The following is a 22,320-nucleotide window of genomic DNA, read 5'->3' as shown; positions in this document are numbered from 1 at the left end:
TCATAAGTTTGATTAGATAGAAGGATATAGTGGGGATGTGCAGTGAAAGAAGTTACTTTTGGACATGACTGCCATACAGAGAGAAACCAGTACCATGCCATGACGTGGCCTCAACAGTGATCCCCACATGCCACTACTTGGACTCCCTCTTCAGGCATTAACTGGCAGTGGGACTATGCACCAGTTGATCAGGAAGCATCCTGACTCATTATTGACAGGTTCAGACTTGTGCACTAACCGGCAGCCAGCCTGTGGCACCACCATTTTAACTGCTGTACTCTTGAAATGGAGGAGTTTCTAAATCTCAAATTATGTTTGTCATGGCTTTGAAGGGTATCACTTGCACTTATGGGAAAAGAGGGGTAGGGACAAACTGGAATCCCTGCTCTGGAAACCAAACATGGCATTTGTCACTTCAGAGCTTCAGTAAGCTGGGTGGTGGTATTTCACTGGGTGATGAACATCTACCACCTAGTGTCTAGTTGGCATTTCCTCCAACTAAAAAGGTATCTCTTTGTAGAGTACTCGCTGGTTTTGCCAGAGCTCTTTTTTTTGTGAAAACAAGTTACACTGAAGAAAGTGGGGTTGACTTTGACAGGCTGTATATTGTGCATCCCTGCTCATTAGTGGCTTATCATAGAAATCATATTATAGATTTCTATGATAGGGTGCTTAAGGGTCAAAGCTGTATAACTGAGAGGAGACCTCCACATAGCCTTTAAAGGAATGCAGAGAACCAACCAGGGCTTCTGACCTAATGTCCAATCCTCACCTTCTCGTGGCGCATCATGTTAGGTATCTACCTGGATAGTGAACGAATGAGGATGGGCTGGCAAATTGGGATTTAGCTGATCAAATTGTATTCTTATTGGCTTAAACCAGAATGTCAAATGATGTTACAACATGTCAGAATTTCATGCCAACTGGGATATCACCTGGTTAAACAAGGTCCCCTCTTATTTTTGCCAGGGAATCAAGGTGAACAGCGAAAAGTCAGCTACTGGACTTTTCACTGTAGTTTTTCATGTAGCACTATCATAATATCCTGTACACCCCTTGAGGGTACATGGCAGGAATTTGATGATGATGAGATTTCTATGATAGGTATTTCATAAAGTCGTTTCTCTGTTTCTATCATTTCTAAATATCTATCATGGATCCCATAATACAAATTGAAATATCATACTGCAGCATGCAAGCTTAAATTTAAAGTGAAAACAAGAAGACATTATTAGTTCATAGAAAGTTTTAACTTGGTTTTCAAGTAAATTAAAACAGTTGAAAAATTATATTCTTATTTTACTCATATACCCAAACAAGCAAACAAAGTTTGTGTGTGAAGTATCTTCATATCTGAGAGCTACTTGTATATAAAGGCTGTTTACTTCATATTAATTACCTTAGGATCGATCTTATAATGCAGAATATTTGAAAAATATTGCAGTATACCATTTTACTATTTGTATATGGAAAATATGACTTCAACATTGATTTAACCTCATCTTCTTGTGGTGTAGCTCCCACTGAGTTCTTATAATGCATAGCAATATACACAACACTTATATGAATTTTGATGTGAATTATGATAGAAATCTTTTAAGATATTAAAGAGGTTTTATAAAATCGATTCATGGGAAGTTTTTCAAGATATGACAAATAGTCAGAGAACTAGGGGTCATCTGTGGAAGCTGTGGAAGGGTGTACGGACTACAATTTTTGCAAGGAGAGTGGTGAATGAGTTTAAGAAGTATCATAGTTTTGTGTATATAAACATGAATATTCTTTGTAATTTTTACTCACAAAAGGTTATAGGCCTATAGTACATTATTGTGGGTAGGTTAAGGATTTTTTTTTTTTCTATTTGATTAATTTTATAATTTTTGTATTTTTTATTTATAGTCCAGAAACCCTGCTCTGGAAACCAAACGTGGAACTTTTTCAAACCACTTCAGGCCCCCAATAAGCAGGGTGGGGGTCTAACACTAGGCATTGAAATTCACCTTCCACCTATGGGTCCCCCATGACGAGTCTCTAGTCTCCATGGAGATACTTTATAATAATAATAATCAGTTAAGTTTTTTTTTTATGTTTGGCTATAAAGTATGGATGGATTTATATCTTCCACTAGCATATGCTTATAGGCTCTGCTACTTCTCATGTATGGGATCAACATAAAACAGATGTGAAGTCAACCATTCTATATACAAGTAGATTAATCGTGAGGACACTTCATATGCAAACTTTGCTTATGTTTAGGTATAGGATTAAAACAAGAATATAATTTGTTTATCCTCTATCATATTTTCCTATAACATTTCTTTAGGTTTATAATTAATTTCTTCAGTTGCTGTTTACGTCTCTGAGAATTAATTCTCTCTCTGTCTATAAATGGTAGAGGTAGATGAATTCCTCTACCTCTGTACTGCTGCATCTTTGGTAGACCACAGGCATATGTTTTTGAAACTTCCAAAACTAAATATAAATTTCAAAATTTAAGTTACTTTCAATATTTGGTTTATAAAGTATGGATGAATTACATCTTCTGCTTTAATATCTTTTACATATGCCAAATTGAGGCAAATGTGCCTACCGTGCATGCATATGTGTGTGTGTGTGTATACGTGTACCCATATATATATGTATATATATGACAGAATGATCATTGACTCGGTTAACATACATAGTTTTATGAAAAAAATTGAATGACTAGAACCGAGATTTAATTAAAAAGGTTTTAATATAAACACACTACTAGTTTCGGCCTGTAACAGCCTTCTTCAGGTGACATTATAAAAGAAAAAAAAAAAAAAAAAAAACACTAAACATTGAAGGTTAAAAGACTATGAACAACATAGACAGTCTTTATACATAATTAGCATGAAAACGTTGTATTTGTATTTGAAGCTGTTCTTTCATTTGTTGCATTGTTGGCAGAGTGCGTGCTTGCTGCATCACGTGAACGCCAGTACATGATTACAGCTGAATGACTATCTGGGAGGTTGTAGCTTAAGTTGTTATTTAGATGAACAGGATTGAAGATGATTTCTCTCGATTCCACAATTTTTCTCTCTATTTCGTCACTGCAACGGAAGATGTTTGTAGATTTTTCCCAGCAGGCTTTGTGACTTTGGTTATCATCATTAGGATTAGCCGAGAAAAGGATATGACTTGATAATGCACTTGCTCGCTGTCTCTTGTAAGTAATGTCTCTCATGTGTTCTTCCATACGCATTTCGACAGATTTGTCTGTCTGCCCGAAATAAGGAATATCGCAGTCACATAATATTTTATATACGCCAGGGTATTTGAGTTGATGATGACAAGGTTTTGGGTGGCTAATTAAGGAACGGATCTTTGGAAGTGGAGTGAACAAGGTTCTGATATTGTATTTTTTTAGAACTTTCGATATTCCTTATTTCGGGCAGACAGACAAATCTGTCGAAATGCGTATGGAAGAACACATGAGAGACATTACTTACAAGAGACAGCGAGCAAGTGCATTTCAACATTTCAAAACAGCTGTAAGACCAGTGGAATCTAATTTTAGCACTAATAAAAAGAGAGCATATGGACTCATGGACAGAGCTTGTCTTAAGTAGTGTATACCAAGGCAACTCTGATGCCAAAGATTAAGTTCTCATAAGCTCTCCGGTAAATTTTAAAACTTGTTTCTTTTTATATTTGACTATAAAATATAGATGGATCTCTGCAAAAACATATTTGTGTTCATTTTTTATATTTTATTTTGGAAATCAGTTGGTCTGAATGTATGGTGCCACCTTGATATTTAAGATTTTGGATATCTGCATTGGTTTGTGATTTTTAAGATAAAAGGGCTTAGGATATTTACTCAGTGCTAAATTAGTTGGTTTGAGGTGGAAATTGCAAGTTTATTTAACCACAGAAATCATTTCACCTCTTAACATCCAGTCTAGAGACATAATGCAATGTATAATGTGTTGATTTGTGTTAATCTAAAGCAATCTGATCTCTATTTAAAGTATCATAATGGACATAAATATTGAAAGATCACTCGTAATGGTATTGCAACTAAATCAGCAATGTTGGCTGATGAAGTTGATTGCTGACTTGTTGGTTTTATGAATATGGAACTAACATGTTCATAAATATATTACTGTCTCATAAGAATATGAAATTTATAATGGTAAACCTTAGTACCATTTTAATTTAATATTTAATTTTAAATAGTCACAACTTGAAATATAGGCACTTATTGCTGTTTCAATTGAAATTCTTGTCTTCTGTGCATTTAGTTTATTTATATGGATATGCTGCACAGCAAGATTACAGGAAGACAGTACCACAGATTAGAGCTGATGAATATGAGGGTTTACCAAAGAAGGTAATTATATATATTTTTAATTATTTCGGTACATTTGTTTGTTAGTGTAGTTTCTGAAAATTTCCTGAATATGTGTCATATGCTTATTTAATAGTTATTGTAATCAACAGAATTCATTAATTTTTTAAAATATTTTACATGAATTCTATGTAGTTATTCCAATAATTTTAACATTTAAAAAAATATTTAATGATCATGTTACAAAAGAAAAAAAATGTATTTTTTGGAATTCAGCAATACATGTATCATATACAGTATATTATGCATGGTAAAGTGGCACATAGTATTTGCCATTATGCAGAGTGAAAAATGGTGATAATTAGCTACCTTATATGTAGCAGTGCCTTTAGCTGGAAAGACCCACATTAAAATCTTTGTCTTCAAGAAATTGATATGTGCACCAAGTAGTTTGAGTGTATTAATTTTTATTAAGAAGAGGTATGTTTCCACTTTTATTTTAAGTTTAAAAAATTTCTTAATTGATAAAGTTCAAAAAGAAATTAGAAGATAAAAAAATTAAATACTACAAAGAAATCAAAAGTTTTGATTTTGAAATTTTGACTTGGAAATTTTCAAAGCAGTAGCAAACTTAGAAATTTTCAAGGCAGTAGCAAACTTAGAAATTCAGTGTATTAAATTTGAAATGTTTTGAGCAGATTGTTTCTAAACTGGACACTATTGATAATATCGATAACAGCAATCACAAGTCAAGTGTTATTTGAGAAGGTATAACAAGTCTAGGCTATAAGCATCCTGAGGCTGCAAGAGATGTGATGAGATTGATTTTCAGGATTTTTTTATGAGAAGAAAACAGATGGTGTCACTATTATTATTATTAAGAGAGACCTCCAGGGAGTCAGGAACTCATCGAGAGAGGCCACACACACACACCAGCTATCATACTTATTCTTTAATTCATTCACACTGCTTGCAATCATAACATCCAATGGCAATTCCAATCATGCACCACTCTGTGAGAGAAAAATTTACCCCTCATCCTCTTCTTAGCAGCATTCATTCTCAGCTTCCAAGGATGCCCTATTGTCCTTTCCTCACCCACCACAAATCGAAAAATTCCATCAACTGAAATCTTGTATGACTCTTTCAGAATTGGTAAGTCTCAGCCATATCACTCCTCTTTCTCTTGTTTTCTAATGTCTGCAGTCTACAAATTCTCAATCTGTCTTCATAATCAGTATTCCACAGTCCTGATATCATTTTTAACACTCTCTCTCTCCACTATATCAGTGTTAGTGAATCTACTAACACTCCAAAATCCCTAGCCTCATCAGTTTCTTCAATCATAATCCCACCAATATAATATGACATTGGATATCTAATCACACCAAAGTGCTTGACGTTACATTTACTGACATTGAACTGACATCCATTTTCTCATGCCTACAATTCCAGCCTGTTCAAATCATTCTGCAAGTACTGCATATCAGCAGTATTCTTGATTATCCTACCTCTCTTTGCATGATCAGCAAATAGCTGTATATCGCTTGTCAAATCCCTCCCAATATCATTAATGTACATATTGGACCAAGCACTGATCCTTGTGGTACACTACTGGTTACCTTAAATCTTGCAGACTCACATCCCCCATATACCACTTTTTGATATTTGTCGGTCAGCCATCCTCTTATCCACACTAATATTCTAAAAGTATCATGGTGCATCCAATGTTTAATGATAACATTGTTATAGAATATGAGCAAGTTGCTAAAAATGACTTTCCCTTAGTAAACCCATGTCGCTCATTGCAAAGTAAAGATTCACTGTCAAAACGTTTCTGAATGTGACCCCTAACCAATTTTTCCAAAATCTTCACCACCACTCCTGAGATACTAATTGGTTGATAGTTGGATACATCAGTCTTTGCACCACCCTTGTGCAATGGAATTACCATACATTCTTTCCATTCCTGCTGAATCTTCCCTGTTCTGAGACTCATATTAACCAGCCTGGTCAAAGGAATAGCCATTTCAGCTGATCACTCTTTTAGCACCCATGCTGATATCCCATCAGTCCCTATTGCGGAATTCTGATTCAGTTTGTGCAACAATTCTAATACCTCGTCCTCATACACCTGAGTTTCTTCATCCACTGAATAGGTAGCAGTGAGCTCAATGTTGCGTACACCAGGTTGATAGCGTTTAACAAAATGGGCACTCATTAGTTGAACAACCTCTTCTGCATCTGTTACCCTCAGGCCATCTGCATTTAGAAAAGTTCTTTCATATTCATTCTTTCTTTTACTTGCAGCATATCAATAGAATTCTTGTGGGTTGTCTTTCTTAAAAAGAGTATCTTTAGCACGCACAGCCAGTTTTTTTTTCATACTCGGACTTTGCTCTCCGTACAACAGTTGTGACTATTCTGGTCTGCTGCTTATAATTTTCATAATGGACATATTCTTTATGCACACATTATTCCTTCCTCATCATCCTTTTCTTATGAATCTCTTGCTTAATAAGATTATACATCCATTTGACTCCTACCCTATTTATTCTTCGAACTGTCGTGACACATTTTGATGTCGCATCATTTAAGTATTATTTAAATGCCGCCCATGCACTGTCGATATTCTTCCCATCCAGCAATGATTACCAAGTGTCATTCCAAGGAAAATTGAGAGAAGCTGTCAATGATTGGGTTGTTCTCAATGTACTGGACTAGTACTAAGGTATGGCAGTGATTTCAGTGTTAATATGCATGAAAATGATGGCAAAATTTCCAATCTTGGTTTGGTTCTTATTTATAATTTGTGGTCAGCATCTTAACTGGTAGAAATGCTCAGAAATCATTTGAGTACTTTCATTATTAATTTTGAGAAGCATATTGCTGGACTGACTGGCAACAGTCAGTTGCTGGCATTATGGTCAATTATGGGTGTTTATATTGTCAGCTTTGTTTCATTTATGCCTTAATCATATTGAGGCATACATGATTAAACATTTCATGTCTTAATGATATTGATTTAACCATTTGTGATTTTCTCTATCAAAAAAAGGCAAATTTTGAGAAATAGCCTTGGTGATTTAGATGATTTCTCAAACCATGACAAGGAAGAAGCAGAATCTCATGATTTTAATGATGTTCAAAATATTTGCGATGTAGTTAATTATTTTAAGTTGCCAAAAACTACTATACATAGTAGTTTTTGGCAACAAAGAAATGAAGTGAATTGAGACATGAGATGGAATTGTTATGATTAATGCAGAGGAGATTATTATGGGTGTTGGAACACATTGGAATTTGTTGCTCGATATGGTTTGAACATGTTTAAGTTTCACTATTAAATTTCTCCACTTAAGTTGAGTGAACAGATTCATAAAAGATGTTGGTAGTGCAAATTTAATCAAACACATGACCTGTGACCAGAGTTTGCATTTTTATTCACGTCTTGCCACTAGTGTTCACATTTGTTCCTTGTTTTCAGACTATTACTTTTCCCCCAGTGATATTTTATGATGGTTTATAGTTTGTTAGGAAAAGTCAATGTGATTTTGCAGACTTGAGATGGACATGAACAATATTCATATCCATCTCAAATCTGGAACTAATACCACACATGTTTAAGTGAATCTAGAAGGTTTTTATGAAGTTTGTTCATTTTTGCATGTAATCTGTTTCTCTTTGTTTGGTATTTCATAGCTGTTTAGATTGATGAGTTGAAATTGGTTAGAGATACAAGTGATGTATTCTTTACTAATCTATATATATGGAGAGAATTTCACCCAACTCCACAGCAGATTGTTGGCATAATTGTTTCCTACTACTGCTCCAGACTTCCTAGATATGCCTGGCAGAACAAGTGATGGCAACAAGGAAGCCTAAAGCATTACCATTATATCTGGTTTACTGTGCTATTTAGTATCTGATATATGAATTAATTATTTTAAAGCTGTATCTTTTGAAAAGACACAAAACTATATACACAAAAATTATGTAAAGACAAATGAAGCATTTAACATAAAATATTTATTGTGATAAGTATCTCGTCACATCATTAGAGTGAACACACAAAAAAGAAAATGCACTTATGTGCAGCAAGAATGGGATGACAATAAAAGTTATTTTTTTCTAACAGTGTTTTCTAAAACGAGTTGCCTCAGGGTCACAGCTGTATAACTGAGAGGAGACATCCACATAGCCTTTAAAGGAATGCGAAAAACCGACCAGGACTTCGGATATAATGTCCAGTCCTCACCTTCTCATGGTGCACCTTTCATGTTAGGTATCTAGCTGGATACTGAACGAACAAGGATGGGCTAGTAATTTGGGATTTAGCCAACCAAATTGTATTCTTATTGTCTTAAACCACAAATAAAATTATGGTACAACATGACAGAATTTCATGCTGGCTGGGGCGTTTCATGCCGGTTAAACAAGGCCCACTGTTGTTTTTGCCAGGGAACTAGAACAAACAGCAAAGAGTCAGCTACTGGAACAAATCCTAAAACAACCCCAACTCAACATCACCAAGAGTTCAAGATTGGTACTATAAACATAAGAATACAAAATTATAATGGAAAACTCGCGTACAAAGATTATTTAATATTATAATTTTTGCCTGTGTGTGTCACAGGCATCTTCAGTACATATTAAGCTCAAATTAAACAATAACTGACAATTCCAAAAAGCACCACCTATGTAGCTGGTGTACGATAACTAAAAAGGTCAATAAATCCCCCCCCCTCACCCCCCCAAAAAAATCTATACAATAAAAAGTTAGGAAAGATTAGCTGATTTGTAAAGTACTATCTCCCATAAAGGGGATAGACGTAAGCCATCAGATCTGTTTAAGTTAAGAGAATGAAGTAAAGTTTCACATGTTTCTTTATAAAGGCGTTCCATGAGGAACCGACTTTTGTGAAGGACTCTTGTCTTTCTCCGATGAACTCTGTCTAGTGAAGATGGCATGTTCTGCAAGTCCAGACTTTTCAGGTTTAAAGTATTCAATATAAGATTGGTGTTCTAGCCGAATAGAGGCAGATCTTCCTGTTTGTCCGAAATAAGATAATCCACAAAAGCACGGAATTTGGTAGACACCTGGATAATTAAGATGTGGAAGTTTGTCCTTAGGAGAAGTGAGAAAGGTGGAGATTTTTCTAAACGGTCGAAAGGCAACAAAAATATTCAGTGGTTTTAAAACTTTTGCTATACGCTCACTAATGCCTTGTACATAAGGGATAGGAATGCGAGTTATTTCTTCTGTATTTGAAGAGGAAGACATTGAAACTACTCAAAGCTCTTTTAATGAAGCAATTCTTATAACCATTAGATAGAAAGGAAGAAGTTATATATTGCAGTTTTTTCTGTAAAAGATTGTCTGAAGAACAAAAGGAGTGGGCCCGATGAACCAGTGTTTTAATAGTTCCTGCCTTTTGACTGGGATGGTGATGAGATTCAGCATGGATATAATGGCCTGTATGAGTCTTCTTTCTATAGACTGAGAAAAATTCTTTCTATAGACTGAGAAAAATTCTTTCTATAGCCTGTATGAGTCTTCTTTCTATAGACTTCGTCAACCAGATGTAGGTTATCTGGTTGACGAAGAATTAGAAGATCTAAAAAGGCTAACTGCTTATTTGATTCTACTTCTAGGGTAAACTTGATCCTAGGATGAAGTGCATTTAACTTAGTGAGAAACTGTTGAAGGTCATCAGACGAGCCATTCCATACAGCAAAAATGTCATCAACATATCTGAACCAGTGAGTAGGTCTGGGAGAAACGTTGTCAAAGATACGTTGTTCAAAATGTTCCATAAAGAAATTGGAGATAGGAGAATAAGGATTGCCCATTGCTTTTCCTTCAATTTGTCGATACAACTTATTTTTAAAGGAAAAATAACCAGAATGTATTACAAAATCAAATAATTTTACAATGTCTGAAGGAAATTCCTGTTGCAGTAATTCAATGCTTTCAGAAAGAGGCACATTTGTAAATAAAGAAAGAAAAAAAAAAAAAAATCAGTTAATGCCTTTTTATTCCCGTATACGGGAGTAGGCAAGGCCATTTAGCCCTATCTAACTTTTGGAGACTGAGTGGGCAGTTCAATCTCCACTGGTACCCAATCAGAGACAGATGGCCCAAGGCTATCACTAATTAAGCGGTACGCAGTGAAGAGAGACTGCTCAAATGTGCCGCCATCTCGTGGTCACTAACCCTAACACAATATATTTAATGTCTGAAATAATGTGGGTTCTACGGTCGATTTTCTTGAGTTTACAGGACGAAAAACCCGAGTTTCCGGGAGGAAAAACCTGCTTGCCCGTGCCAGAGATCGACTAACTCGGGAACCGGTCGAAAAAAGGCTTAGAAAAATTTCCTCTAGTCGCCGACTGGACTCGAAACCAAGTCTTCCTTCGTGCGGCCAAGCGCGGCGGTGTGCAAATGCCACATCCGCTGAGCTACACAGGAAATTTTATTTTTGAAATCCGAAGTATTTTTTGTTTAAGTATCAGTTCTTCTAGTTGAAGAGGAGAGTATTTTTTATACTTATATAAAAAATTCTTCGGATTTCAAAAATGAAATTTCAGATCTTCATTTGGACGTTTCTGATATCATGATCAGTTTAGATGTTGTTTCTTTATTTTCAAATGTGCCTCTTTCTGAAAGCATTGAATTACTGCAACAGGAATTTCTTTCAGACATTATTTGATTATTATTATTTGATATATAAAATTATTTGATTTTGTAATACATTCTGGTTATTCGACGGCTTACGTCTATCCCCTTTATGGAAGATAGTACTTTACAAATCAACTCATCTTTTCTAACTTTTAATTGTATAGTTTTTTTTGTTAGGAAATTTATTGACCTTTTTAGTTATCTTACACCAGCTACTTAGGTGGCGCTTTTTGGAATTGTCAGTTATTGTTTAATTTGAGCTTAATATGTACTGAAGATGCCTGTGACACACAGGCAAAAATTATACTATTAAATAATCTTTGTATGTGAGTTTTCTGTTATTAATTTTGTATCGATATGTCTACTCATGGTATACCTCTTTTAACACTTATAAACATAAGAAGCCCTAATGGCAAAGGAATGGAGTGGTTAAGTACCATATCGATATAATAGGGATGACTGAAACAAAAAGGACAGAAACTGGTGATATCTTTCTTAGCAGTAAATACAAAATGTTATATTAAGGCAATAACCATCAGGGCAAAGGAGTAATTATAGTATTCAACACAAAATACGAGGCTAATCTTCTTGAATGGCAGGCAATATAAAGTAGAGTGATGTGGGCTGGCTGCTGGAAAATGAGGCTTATTTGTGCCTATGAACTTACAGAAGGTTCTACCAAGGCAGAACTGGAGGAATTTTTTTCAGACTTTAGAGAAAGCAACTAACACAATGAAAAATGAAAAGTTGGTCCTCGTTGGGGATATAAATAGCAGAGTAGGGAATGATTGTCAGACATACAAAAATATTTTGCAAAAATTTGAAGAAAAGAATAAAGCTAATAATAATGGCAAATACCTGTTGGATTTCTTCTCAGGACATGGATTAATTATTACTTACACAGTGTTCCAAAAATGTGCACAAATTCACATGGAGAGAAGAGGCAAGGAATAAGAAAAAAAGTCGCATTGACTTTTTTATTGTTGATAGTGATGTTTTCTCACTGGGGCAGGACACTAGAGTGTTCAGAAGATTTCAGATTGAAAGTAATCACCATTTAGTCTTGAGCAGGATAAAATTGAATTTCATATTGAAAAGAAGAACATGTAAGAACATTTGAAGCAAATAAAAATTGAGCAACTCTCAGATGTGAACTGTAGACTAAAATGCACAAACATTATTCAAAAAAAAAAAAAAAAAAATTAAAGTGTTTGAGAACAGGAACCAGACCTTGGAGATTCATTGGCAAGCCTTGAAGAAAATATTGATTGATTCAGCCAGAGAGGCATGTGGTGAGGTTGTCTGCAAGGATAGAAAAAAGAACTCCATGGTGGACATAGGAAGTTAGAGGCAGTGAAGGAAAAGAAGAAAGCATATTGAAAGTTCCTGACAAATAAGTCAGCTTGTGCTTTTAGAGAATACAGAGACAAATATAAGGAAGCTAAATACTGTGTAAAACTAGCTAAACAAAAGTCATGGAAAGACTTTGGCAAGAACATAGAAAATAAATATCAGGAAGATGGCAAAATATTTGCAGACTTTTGAAAACGCTCAGATATGGGAGAAAGAATGCTTTAAAAGGAATTACACATGATAAAAGTGACATGAAAACTGGAGAGAAAGATTTTATTTAAGTATGGAGCAATTACTTTGAAAAATTGCTAAATGAAATAAGCAGTGACAGTACAGAGGTAAAAAAAAAACACTCAAAAAAAAAAGCCATCAAAAGCCTGCATATGGAAATGCAGCTGGAGTAAATGATATTTGATCAGAAAGTGTGGAGGTATAAAAGTTGTGCAGTGGTTGCACTGCATAGAATTTATCCCTCTGTCCAGAAGGCCTGGACAGAGGGATAAATTCTCGATGATTTGAGTAGAGCTCTCATAGTACTCATATACAAAAAGGGGAAATAAAACTGAATGTGAGAATTACGGAAGTATTTCCCTATGGAGTGTTCCTAGTAAGATTTATGAAGTATACTTGAGAAATGGTTGAGAATGATTGTAGAAGGTAAGCTTGATGAAGACCATGCTAGATTCAGTCAAATGGTGGCTGTAAGGATAATATTTATATTTTACGACAAATAGTTGAGAAATCATAGGGATATAACAAAGACCTCTATTTATGTTTTGTAGTCTTGCAAAAGGTATATGACAAGATGCCAAGGGATAAGCTATTCAAAATGCTACAGTTATATGGTGTCAATGGGGGCATTATATAAAGCAATACTTATTCTTTATTTGAGTTGTAAGTCAGCAGTTAGAATTGAAGGAAGTACTGGAAGATGGTTTAGTGTTAAATCTGGTGTGAGACAAGGATGTACGTTATCCCCTTTGTTATTCATCATCTATATAGATCACATTATGATGGAAAGCAGTATTAAATTTGATATCAAAATTGGAGTTTAAACAATACATTACACAATAACCACAGTATTAACTTTAATGAAATCGAAAGTACAGATATTTCGTGCTGAAAATAATAATGCATAGAAAAGATTAAAGATAAGACAAAATTGGAGAAGTTAATCTCAGCTCTTTACTTTATGCAGATGATGTTATATGGAATAAGAGAGAAATTCGTCAAATCACTAAATTAGCTGTATACAAGACGGTATTCAAACCAATTTTAACTTGTGGATCTGAGAGCTGGGTCAGAAGTAAAACACTTCACCAAAGACTAGAGACTGCAGATATGAGAGTCCTGAGAAAGATTAGAGGCATGAACAGATGGCATCAAGGCCAATATCATATTAAAAAGCAAATGTTAGCATCCAGGAATGTGTTAGCAGAGTCAATCCCTGGTGGTATGGTCACTTAAACAGAATGGAAGAGGAAAGATTAGCAAAACAAGTGTTCTTTGTCAGGTTGGCAGGAAAAAGACTCGGAGGAAGACGAAGATGTAGGTAGATTGATACAGTAAATATTGCCTTTGAAGATAGAAATATAAGATCTGATAATGTTGGAGTCTTGACAGATAACAGATTGATTTGTAGGAAAATTGTTGATAGTATGAGGAGTGGTCTGAAAAGTTCTCAGCCTCAACCATAGATAGCAACACTATTGGCAAGATTTTTTTTTTCTAAGTTTGTACATCTGTCATAAGCATCCATTTGAAATTGCAAGTCATTATATCAAGTAGTTTGTTTTATACAGCTGTCTGAAGCAAAAGTGTTTTCTGTAGCCCTTAAAATTGATAAAATTGAGTATCGTGTGGTTATAAAATTCTTTGAAAAAGAAGGTTTAATGCTAAAAGAAATTCATTCGAAGTTCATAAAAGTTGGGCACTCTTCGCCTTCATTTTCAACAATTAAGAAATGGGCTGTTGAATTTAAACGTGGCTGTACCAGCCTTGGAGAAGATCCACATGAAGGATGTTCAAAAAGTGTAACAATTCCAGAAATCATTGATCATGTGCTCAGTATGGTATCAGATGACGAGTGAGTCAAAGTGTGTGAAATTGCTGAGACTATAGGCATTTCAAAAGAACATGTAGGATATATTTTGCATGAAGAATGAAAAAGCTTTGTGCAAGATGGGTGCTGCGCTTGCTCACAGCAGATCAAAAATGCACTCGCATGAAAATCTCTGAATAGTGCTTGGAGTGTTTTAACAAGAATAAAACTGATTTTTGCATCGATTTATTACTATGAATGAGACTTTGGATTCACCATTACACACCAGAATTCAAACAGCAGTCAAAACAGTGGACAGAAGCCAGTTGTTCAGCACCAAAGAAGATAAAGTCGATTCCATCAGCAGAAAAGTCGATTCCTTTAGCATCCCAAAACACTGGCATCAGTGTTTTGGGATGCTAAAGGCATTTTGTTTATTAATTATCTTGAAAAGGGTAAAATAATAACCAGGGAATAATATTTCAATCTTTTAACCAGGCTAGACTAAAAAATTCTTGAGAAAAGATCCGATTTGCAGAAGAAAAAAAATCATCTTTCATCAGGACAATGCACCTGTCCACAAAGGTGTTTTGGCAATGGGAAAATTAAGGGATCTTCACTATAAATTGTTGGAACATCCACCCTATTCCCCAGATATGGCTCCCTCTGACTTCTATCTCTTCCCACAACTAAAACTCTTTTGTGCTTGTCAGCGTTTTTCTAATCGAGAAGTGATTGCAGCTGTAGAGGGGTATTTTGCAGATCTTACTGAGAACTGCTACAGTCACGGGATAATGGCACCGGAGTATTGCTGGAATAAATGCATCAGTCTTAAGGGAGGAGATTATGTTGAAAAATAAAAATAATTTTGAAATTATGAATTAGTTTTTTGATTGCTAGGCCGAGAACTTTTCAGACCATCCTCGTAAGTTAGTAATGATGTTAGTTCTTCATGTAGTACTATCATAATATCCTGTCCACCTGTTGAGGGTACATGCCAAGAATTTAATGATTATGTTTTCTACCACTATCTCTTGCTAGTCACATAATATTATGAGTCAGACTCATTCTAGCAGGTCTGCTTATACACACAGCTCATCACACTATGCCTTAAATACATTCAAATTCTTTGGAGGCACCACACTCTCAGGCAGTTCATTTCGATCATTCACAACTCTCCATGCAAAAAACCTGCTTCTTGCTCACACTCTTCTTATACAGCTTCCAGGGATGACCTCTTGTTCTGCTCCATCTCTCACCATTTTATGAAAAACCTTCTCAATGTTAATCCTGTAACAACTCCTTACCAACTTGTACATCTGTATCATATCATTTCTCTTCCTGCTACTCACTATACTGTGTAAATTGCTTCTTCTGAACCTTTCTTCATACTCAACATTCTAGAGACTAGAAACTACTTTAGTAAATTGCCTTTGGACCTTTCAATATCTCATCCTTTTGAAAAACCAGATGACCAAATCTGTGTACAGTAGTCCATATGTGGCCTGATGAAGGCTTTATACAATGGAATCAGAATCTCCTTACTTTTTCAAGTCCGTATCTTCCATATCATTGCCAGAATTTGATGTGTTGTATTGTGTCCGCTAAATTTTAGACCTTTATCAACCATCACTCATAGATCTATTTCCTCTGCCTCCAGCTATATATCCCCACCAAGTGTAAATTCTACATTGCACCTTTGTTTTCCAAATTTTAAACCTTACATTTCACAACATTTAACTGTAATCTTCACTGCTTTGCTCATTCACTCAGCCTATTCAAGTCTTCTTGTAAGGTCACAACATCTGCTGCTCCTCATAGTTCTTCCCAAGTTTGCATCATCTGCAAACAACTGAATATCATTAACATACAGGTTAACAAGCAGTGTCTCTAAAACATCTTCAGGCACACTACTAGTGACTTTTTTCCTTCTGGAATAATACAACTTGCTGATACCTATCAGACAGCCAATCTCCAATCCAATGCATTAATCTAATATCCAACTCCACCATTGTAGTTTAACTACCAATTTATCATGTGGTAATTTGTTGAAAGCCTTTACAAAATCAAAGTATACTAATGTATATCCATCTCCTTCTTCCAATGCAGCTGTGACCTTGTTGTACTGTCCGACTACAGATGTGAGACTCTTCGACACTTCTGCACATTGCAGAAGAAGGCGAATTCATTCCATTAATAGGATAATTAATGATGAGTGTTTATTATTATACATTGGAAAACTAGCTTTTCTTTTATGAAAATTCTAATTTTCATAAAATTTTCTGACAACAGTCGGAAAATTTTATATATAAAGTTTGTGATTTTGAGTGTTGTGATGAATTCATACATCACCTTATTCCTTTCTCCCCTTCAACATGAATTGACTTCTTGGCACTGTGCCAGCCATTTTTCTAGTATCTGTGGTTGGACAGTAATAAGTAACTAAATTACTAAAATTAAAAAAAGTCTGGCTTAGATACGTTGAGGATGTTTTTGCTATCTGGCCCCGTGGCAGCCAGACATTAGACACTTTCCTCATTCACCTAAACAAACAACACAAACGCATACAGTTCACAATTGAGATTGAAAAGCAGAACACACTTCAGTTTTTAGATACACTTGTCACGCATGTTCCTTCTGGCAGTCTTTCCTTCACTGTTTAGAAGAAACTGACACATACTGGTCAATATATATATACACATAAACTCCTACCACCACCCAACACAAAAACTAGGTGTCATTAATACTCTAAAAACCAGAGCTTTAAAGATTTGCTCCAGTGAACAAGCGCTTAAAGATGAATTTAAATTTATCAGCAGTACTTTCCTAAAAAATGGTTACAGCCAAAATACTATCAGCAAAATTCTCTATAAGACTTCACTAAAAAACAAAGATAAACCAGACTACAATAAAACTATAACCATTCCATACATTAAAGAGACATCAGAAAAAATAAACAGAATACTACAGAAATACAACCTCAAAGCCACTTTTAAACCTCCTGCAAAATTAAAGAGCTTACTCAATTCATCTAAAGACTCACTCCCTCTGCTGACCCACCCCTGGAGTATACCGTATTTATTGCACCTGTAATCTACCCTATATAGGGGAAACAGGACGCACAATTCCTATCAGAAAAAAGGAACATAAATGACACATCAAATATGATAACTATGGTGAAGCAGGCCTTTCTGATCATGCCCTGAACACTTTACAAAGAATTGACTGCAAAAGCAGAAGTTGTTTACATCCAAAACATGGTATGAACATGTTTTGGATGTAAACAACTGGCACAAAACATAGTATGAACATAAATTTAAGGAAGTCTGTGAGATTCTTATCAGCCACCCTAATCTTAACAATAATGATGGTCAAAAAATCCCAATCATATGGAAGACACATATTCTACCCACTTAACCTTTCTCCCTAAGCGTTAACTATAAATAGGACCATAAGTAATCCAGAAACCTTAAATCTGATATAATGTTAAAGGACATCATTGTTACTGTAAGAAAACTATCTATATCAGGCATGGGCAGCCTTTCCTAGTTCGGGGGCCAATTTATCATTCTGTCTCCGAGTCAAGGGCCAGACCAAATTATTAAATAAAATAAATTAATATTAAATGATTTTAAACAATTTGCTACTTCATATTTCATTTATTTATAATATAATGCTTTGGAATAGAGCTCTACACAAATTTTATAATATAATGAACGACATAACAATTTAATGTGAAGATTGGTCTTGTACTTCAACTATGAGACTATCAATATTGACGTTAATATTACTTAAGGATAATTGCATAGAATTTTCGAGGTTTTCGTCTGTTATTCTTGTCTGAATTTTCGATTTATTGTATTTCATCCTCAAAAAAACTGTTTACACATATATGTGCTGCCGAAAAGACAAACTTTCGTGAAAAGGCGCGTAAATTAGTATATTTTTCTTCCACCAAATAAAATTTATAAAAATCCGTCAAAGCAATGTTGTTAAATTGTGATTTTAGCACTAAATCCGCCTGAAGCTCAATAAGTTCCATCTGTAAGTTTTCTTGCACATTATTTACATCAGCATCTATCGGACGAGCAAATATAGCGAATGTGGAGTCTTTGTTTTTGAAGTCGTCATACCTTGTATGAAATTGCTCTATTAGTGCCTTCAGTTCATCTCCATAACAATTATAAGGGATATTTTTATGAGTTGCTAGAGTAGGAAAATTATAACAATTTTTAGCTCTTATCTGACTTTCCAACAATCTTAGTTTATTACAAAAAGCTTTGACATGTCCATGCAGTTCATGAACCAATTGTCCTTGTTTTTGCAATTTAAGATTCAGTTCGTTTAGGTATCCAGCGATATCGACAAGGAATGCTAAATCACGCACCCACTCATCTTTTACTCGATTTTATGATCTGAGACAAATTACTAATTTGTCTCAGATCATAAAATCGTTTTAACATTTTACCTTTACTCAACCACCTCATTTCACAATAATAAGACATCTTCATAATCCAAAAATAGGTCTGCCAAATACTCCTTATTAAAACACTTAAGGAATAGAACAACGTAGTTAAGGATATAAATTAAATTAAACTTTAATTAAACTTTAATAAATATTTTCCGATATTTCGGCAACGTCACATTGCCGAAATATCGGAAAATATTTTACATTCACCAACAATCCCACCGATACATAACATTACACAACGATACATTCACCAACAATCCCCCCCCCCCTCACAACAATATGGAGTAGTGAAAACACTATACAACAGGGCTAAACTAATCTGTTCAAACGACTTGGCCCTAAACACTGAACTAAATCGCATCCTCAACACTTTCTCAGCCAATGGCTACCCCCCCCCCCCCCCCCAAAAAAAAAAATCCAAAAAATATTAGAACCTACAAACCACAGATCCCCTCCCCCCCCACAACAAGGATTACTCTAAATCCATCACCATTCCCTACATCCGAGGCACCTCGGAAAAGATTACGAAAATCTTAAAAAAACATGACCTGACCTCCTGTTACAAACCTTACAGAAAATTGGCATCCCTTATCCGCTCCACTAAAGACCAACCACTTCCCCTAGACCTACCTGGTGTTTACCAGGTCCCTTGCAGTTGTAAACTGTCTTACTTTGGCCAAACAGGCAGGACAGCGAATATCAGAATTTCGGAGCACAAGGACTACATCCGTTTTCACAAATACAGTCATTCTGGGCTTGCGGACCATGCTCTGGATACACGCCACAAAAAACGGTGGAAGAAAGCTACAGTGATACACTGTAGCAAATACAAATTTGAAAGACTTTATGGAATCAGCCTCAGCCCTAAGAAATTCTCCAAACCTCAACAAATTTGGTTGTATGCGACTGCCCCAAATTTGGGAGGCCTACATCTGCAGACCTTCAGCCCAACGGCCAAGAACACCTACTTAGCCCGCTAGAGGACACCATCAGGACTGTTAGGAGAACAATAGCTTCATCTCTTCATTCCCAGTTTCTGTGTTGTAGTGCCTACGTGCACGTAACTTTTTTGTAAGTTCCTTTAGAAAATGGCAATGTGACGTTGCCGAAATATTGGAAAATATTTATTAAAGTTTAATTTAATTTATATCCTTAACTACTTCGTTCTATTCCTTAAGTGTTTTAATAATGCATAACCAACGTATAAGCCTGTCTACGAGAATCAACATCATCCACGGAGATACAATCGCACGGAAGGCCCACCAATACGGTAAATTGAAATTGAAGCTGTCTAGACAATTAAATCGTCTAGCGTTCCTGAAACGCTGCTGGGATAATAAAGTAATCCCGAACGTAAAATTGAAGCACCGGTTTGTGTCACAAAAAGCTCTCCGAATATATAACCGCGCTAGCTACGCGAACAAATCACCGCCACGCGGTCGCTCTTAGCGGACATTAACGAAGCTATTCGTGCCGTCCAAGATGAGCTTTCGCGCACTTTGAACCACGAACTTTGGTCGATTTTACATGACATCTCATGTACCGCTGCCGAAAAAGAATCTAAAAAAATATGAGGCCGACAGATGAAAAAGTTCGAAAAATTAAAAAAGAACTCTACCGTCTTTCCAAAACCTGCTACCAACACGGTAATCAACCTTTCTTCAGTCACCCTGAAGCCTGAAGCACTCAATGCGCTGTCACGTGGACACAACTTCGCCATTGCTCCCAATAAAATACCTAGGGAGGATATTATGATCCAGATCGAGCACGGAATCTGCCACCTTCCACATCAAGTCTCCAACAGTGTAAGACTGGATGTAGCCTGTGTCCTTTCCAAAGCAAGACCACCATAAACCAACATATCAAATAAGGAATATAAAGCTCTACAGGAAATGAAGAATAATAAAGAATTAGTTATCACCAAAGCGGATAACTAAAAGGTAAGCTGAATGCTCTTCTATTAGATCGGGCCACTTACCTCCCTATCAATTACAATCCCACCAACTCTCAAATTAGAAAACTTCACAGGCTCCTCAAGAGAGTCACTTCTTGACCTGTAGAAGTTACCAACAGATTAAAGCCGTTTAACTCTATACCCCCCCGTATTTATGGACTCCCAAAAATACACAAAGAAAATGTGCCATTACGTCCCATAGTGGATGGCATTGATTCCCCCACATACAAATTAGCTAAACATTTGGCCAAAGAGCTCACACACTATACTGGCAACACACACACACACACAAAAAAACTCAACCCATTTCAAAGCTAAGATAGAAAACCTTACACTCCAACATACTGACATAATGGTCAGCTTTGATGTGTTCTCTTTATTTACAAATGTCCCACTCAAGGAAACTTTAGAGCTAATCCAAGCTAAATTTTCTCCCGATATCTCAGCCTTATTTCAGTTCACAATGAACTCGGGCTATTTCGTTTGGCAGGGAAAATTCTACAAACAAATAGAGGGGACAGCCATGGGTTCACCACTCTCCCCACCCTTGGCCAATTTCTTTATGGAGACCTTTGAAGAAAAAGCCTTAGCCTCTGCCCCACAAAAACCAACCATATGGCTTCGCTACGTTGATTAATTGTTCGCTATTTGGCCACATGGCTCTGAAACACTTCTCTCCTTCTTAACACACTTAAACAACCAACACCCCAGAATCAAATTCACTCTGGAAAAAGAGGAAAACAACAGCCTCCCTTTCCTAGACACACTAGTCACCTGCCAGCCTAATGGATCCTTGGTTTTCTCAGTTTACAGAAAACCCACCCATACAGGCAGATACATTCACCAACAATCCCCCCCCCCCCCTCACAACAATATGGAGTAGTGAAAACACTATACAACAGGGCTAAACTAATCTGTTCAAATGACTTGGCCCTAAACACAACTAAATCACATCCTCAACACTTTCTCAGCCAATGGCTACCCCCCCCCCCAAAAAAAATCCAAAAAATATTAGAACCTACAAACCACAGATCCCTCCCCCAACAACAAGGATTACTCTAAATCCATCACCATTCCCTACAGGACCTGACCATGACCTGACCTCCTGTTACAAACCTTACAGAAAATTGGCATCCCTTATCCGCTCCACTAAAGACCAACCACTTCCCCTAGACCTACCTGGTGTTTACCAGGTCCCTTGCAGTTGTAAACTGTCTTACTTTGGCCAAACAGGCAGGACAGCGAATATCAGAATTTCGTAACACAAGGACTACATCCGTTTTCACAAATACAGTCATTCTGGGCTTGCGGACCATGCTCTGGATACACGCCACAAAATACGGTGGAAGAAAGCTAGTGATACACCGTAGCAAATACAAATTTGAAAGACTCTTTATGGAATCAACCTCAACCCTAAGAAATTCTCCAAACCTCAACAAATTTGGTTGTATCCGACTGCCCCAAATTTGGGAGGCCTACATCTGCAGACCTTCAGCCC

The 22,320-nt window shown here is 36.1% G+C and overlaps 1 protein-coding gene across 1 annotated transcript in view; it reads left to right on the top strand.

Annotated features, from left to right (window-relative positions):
- LOC150110052 (formimidoyltransferase-cyclodeaminase-like) overlaps nt 1-22,320 on the top strand; it is a 286,116-nt gene that overhangs the window by 64,077 nt on the left and 199,719 nt on the right. The window contains exon 4 of the mRNA XM_090390935.1: nt 4,275-4,363. Coding sequence (XP_090247061.1) covers nt 4,275-4,363 — 89 coding nt within the window. The remainder of the gene's footprint in view (nt 1-4,274; nt 4,364-22,320) is intronic.

The sequence above is a fragment of the Typopeltis vanoorti genome, chromosome 1, assembly GCF_054136105.1.
Source record: "Typopeltis vanoorti isolate ZY-2024b chromosome 1, IOZ_Tvanoo_1.0, whole genome shotgun sequence".
Classification (NCBI taxonomy): domain Eukaryota; kingdom Metazoa; phylum Arthropoda; class Arachnida; order Uropygi; family Thelyphonidae; genus Typopeltis; species Typopeltis vanoorti.
This window is presented reverse-complemented; position numbering and strand designations above follow the sequence as displayed.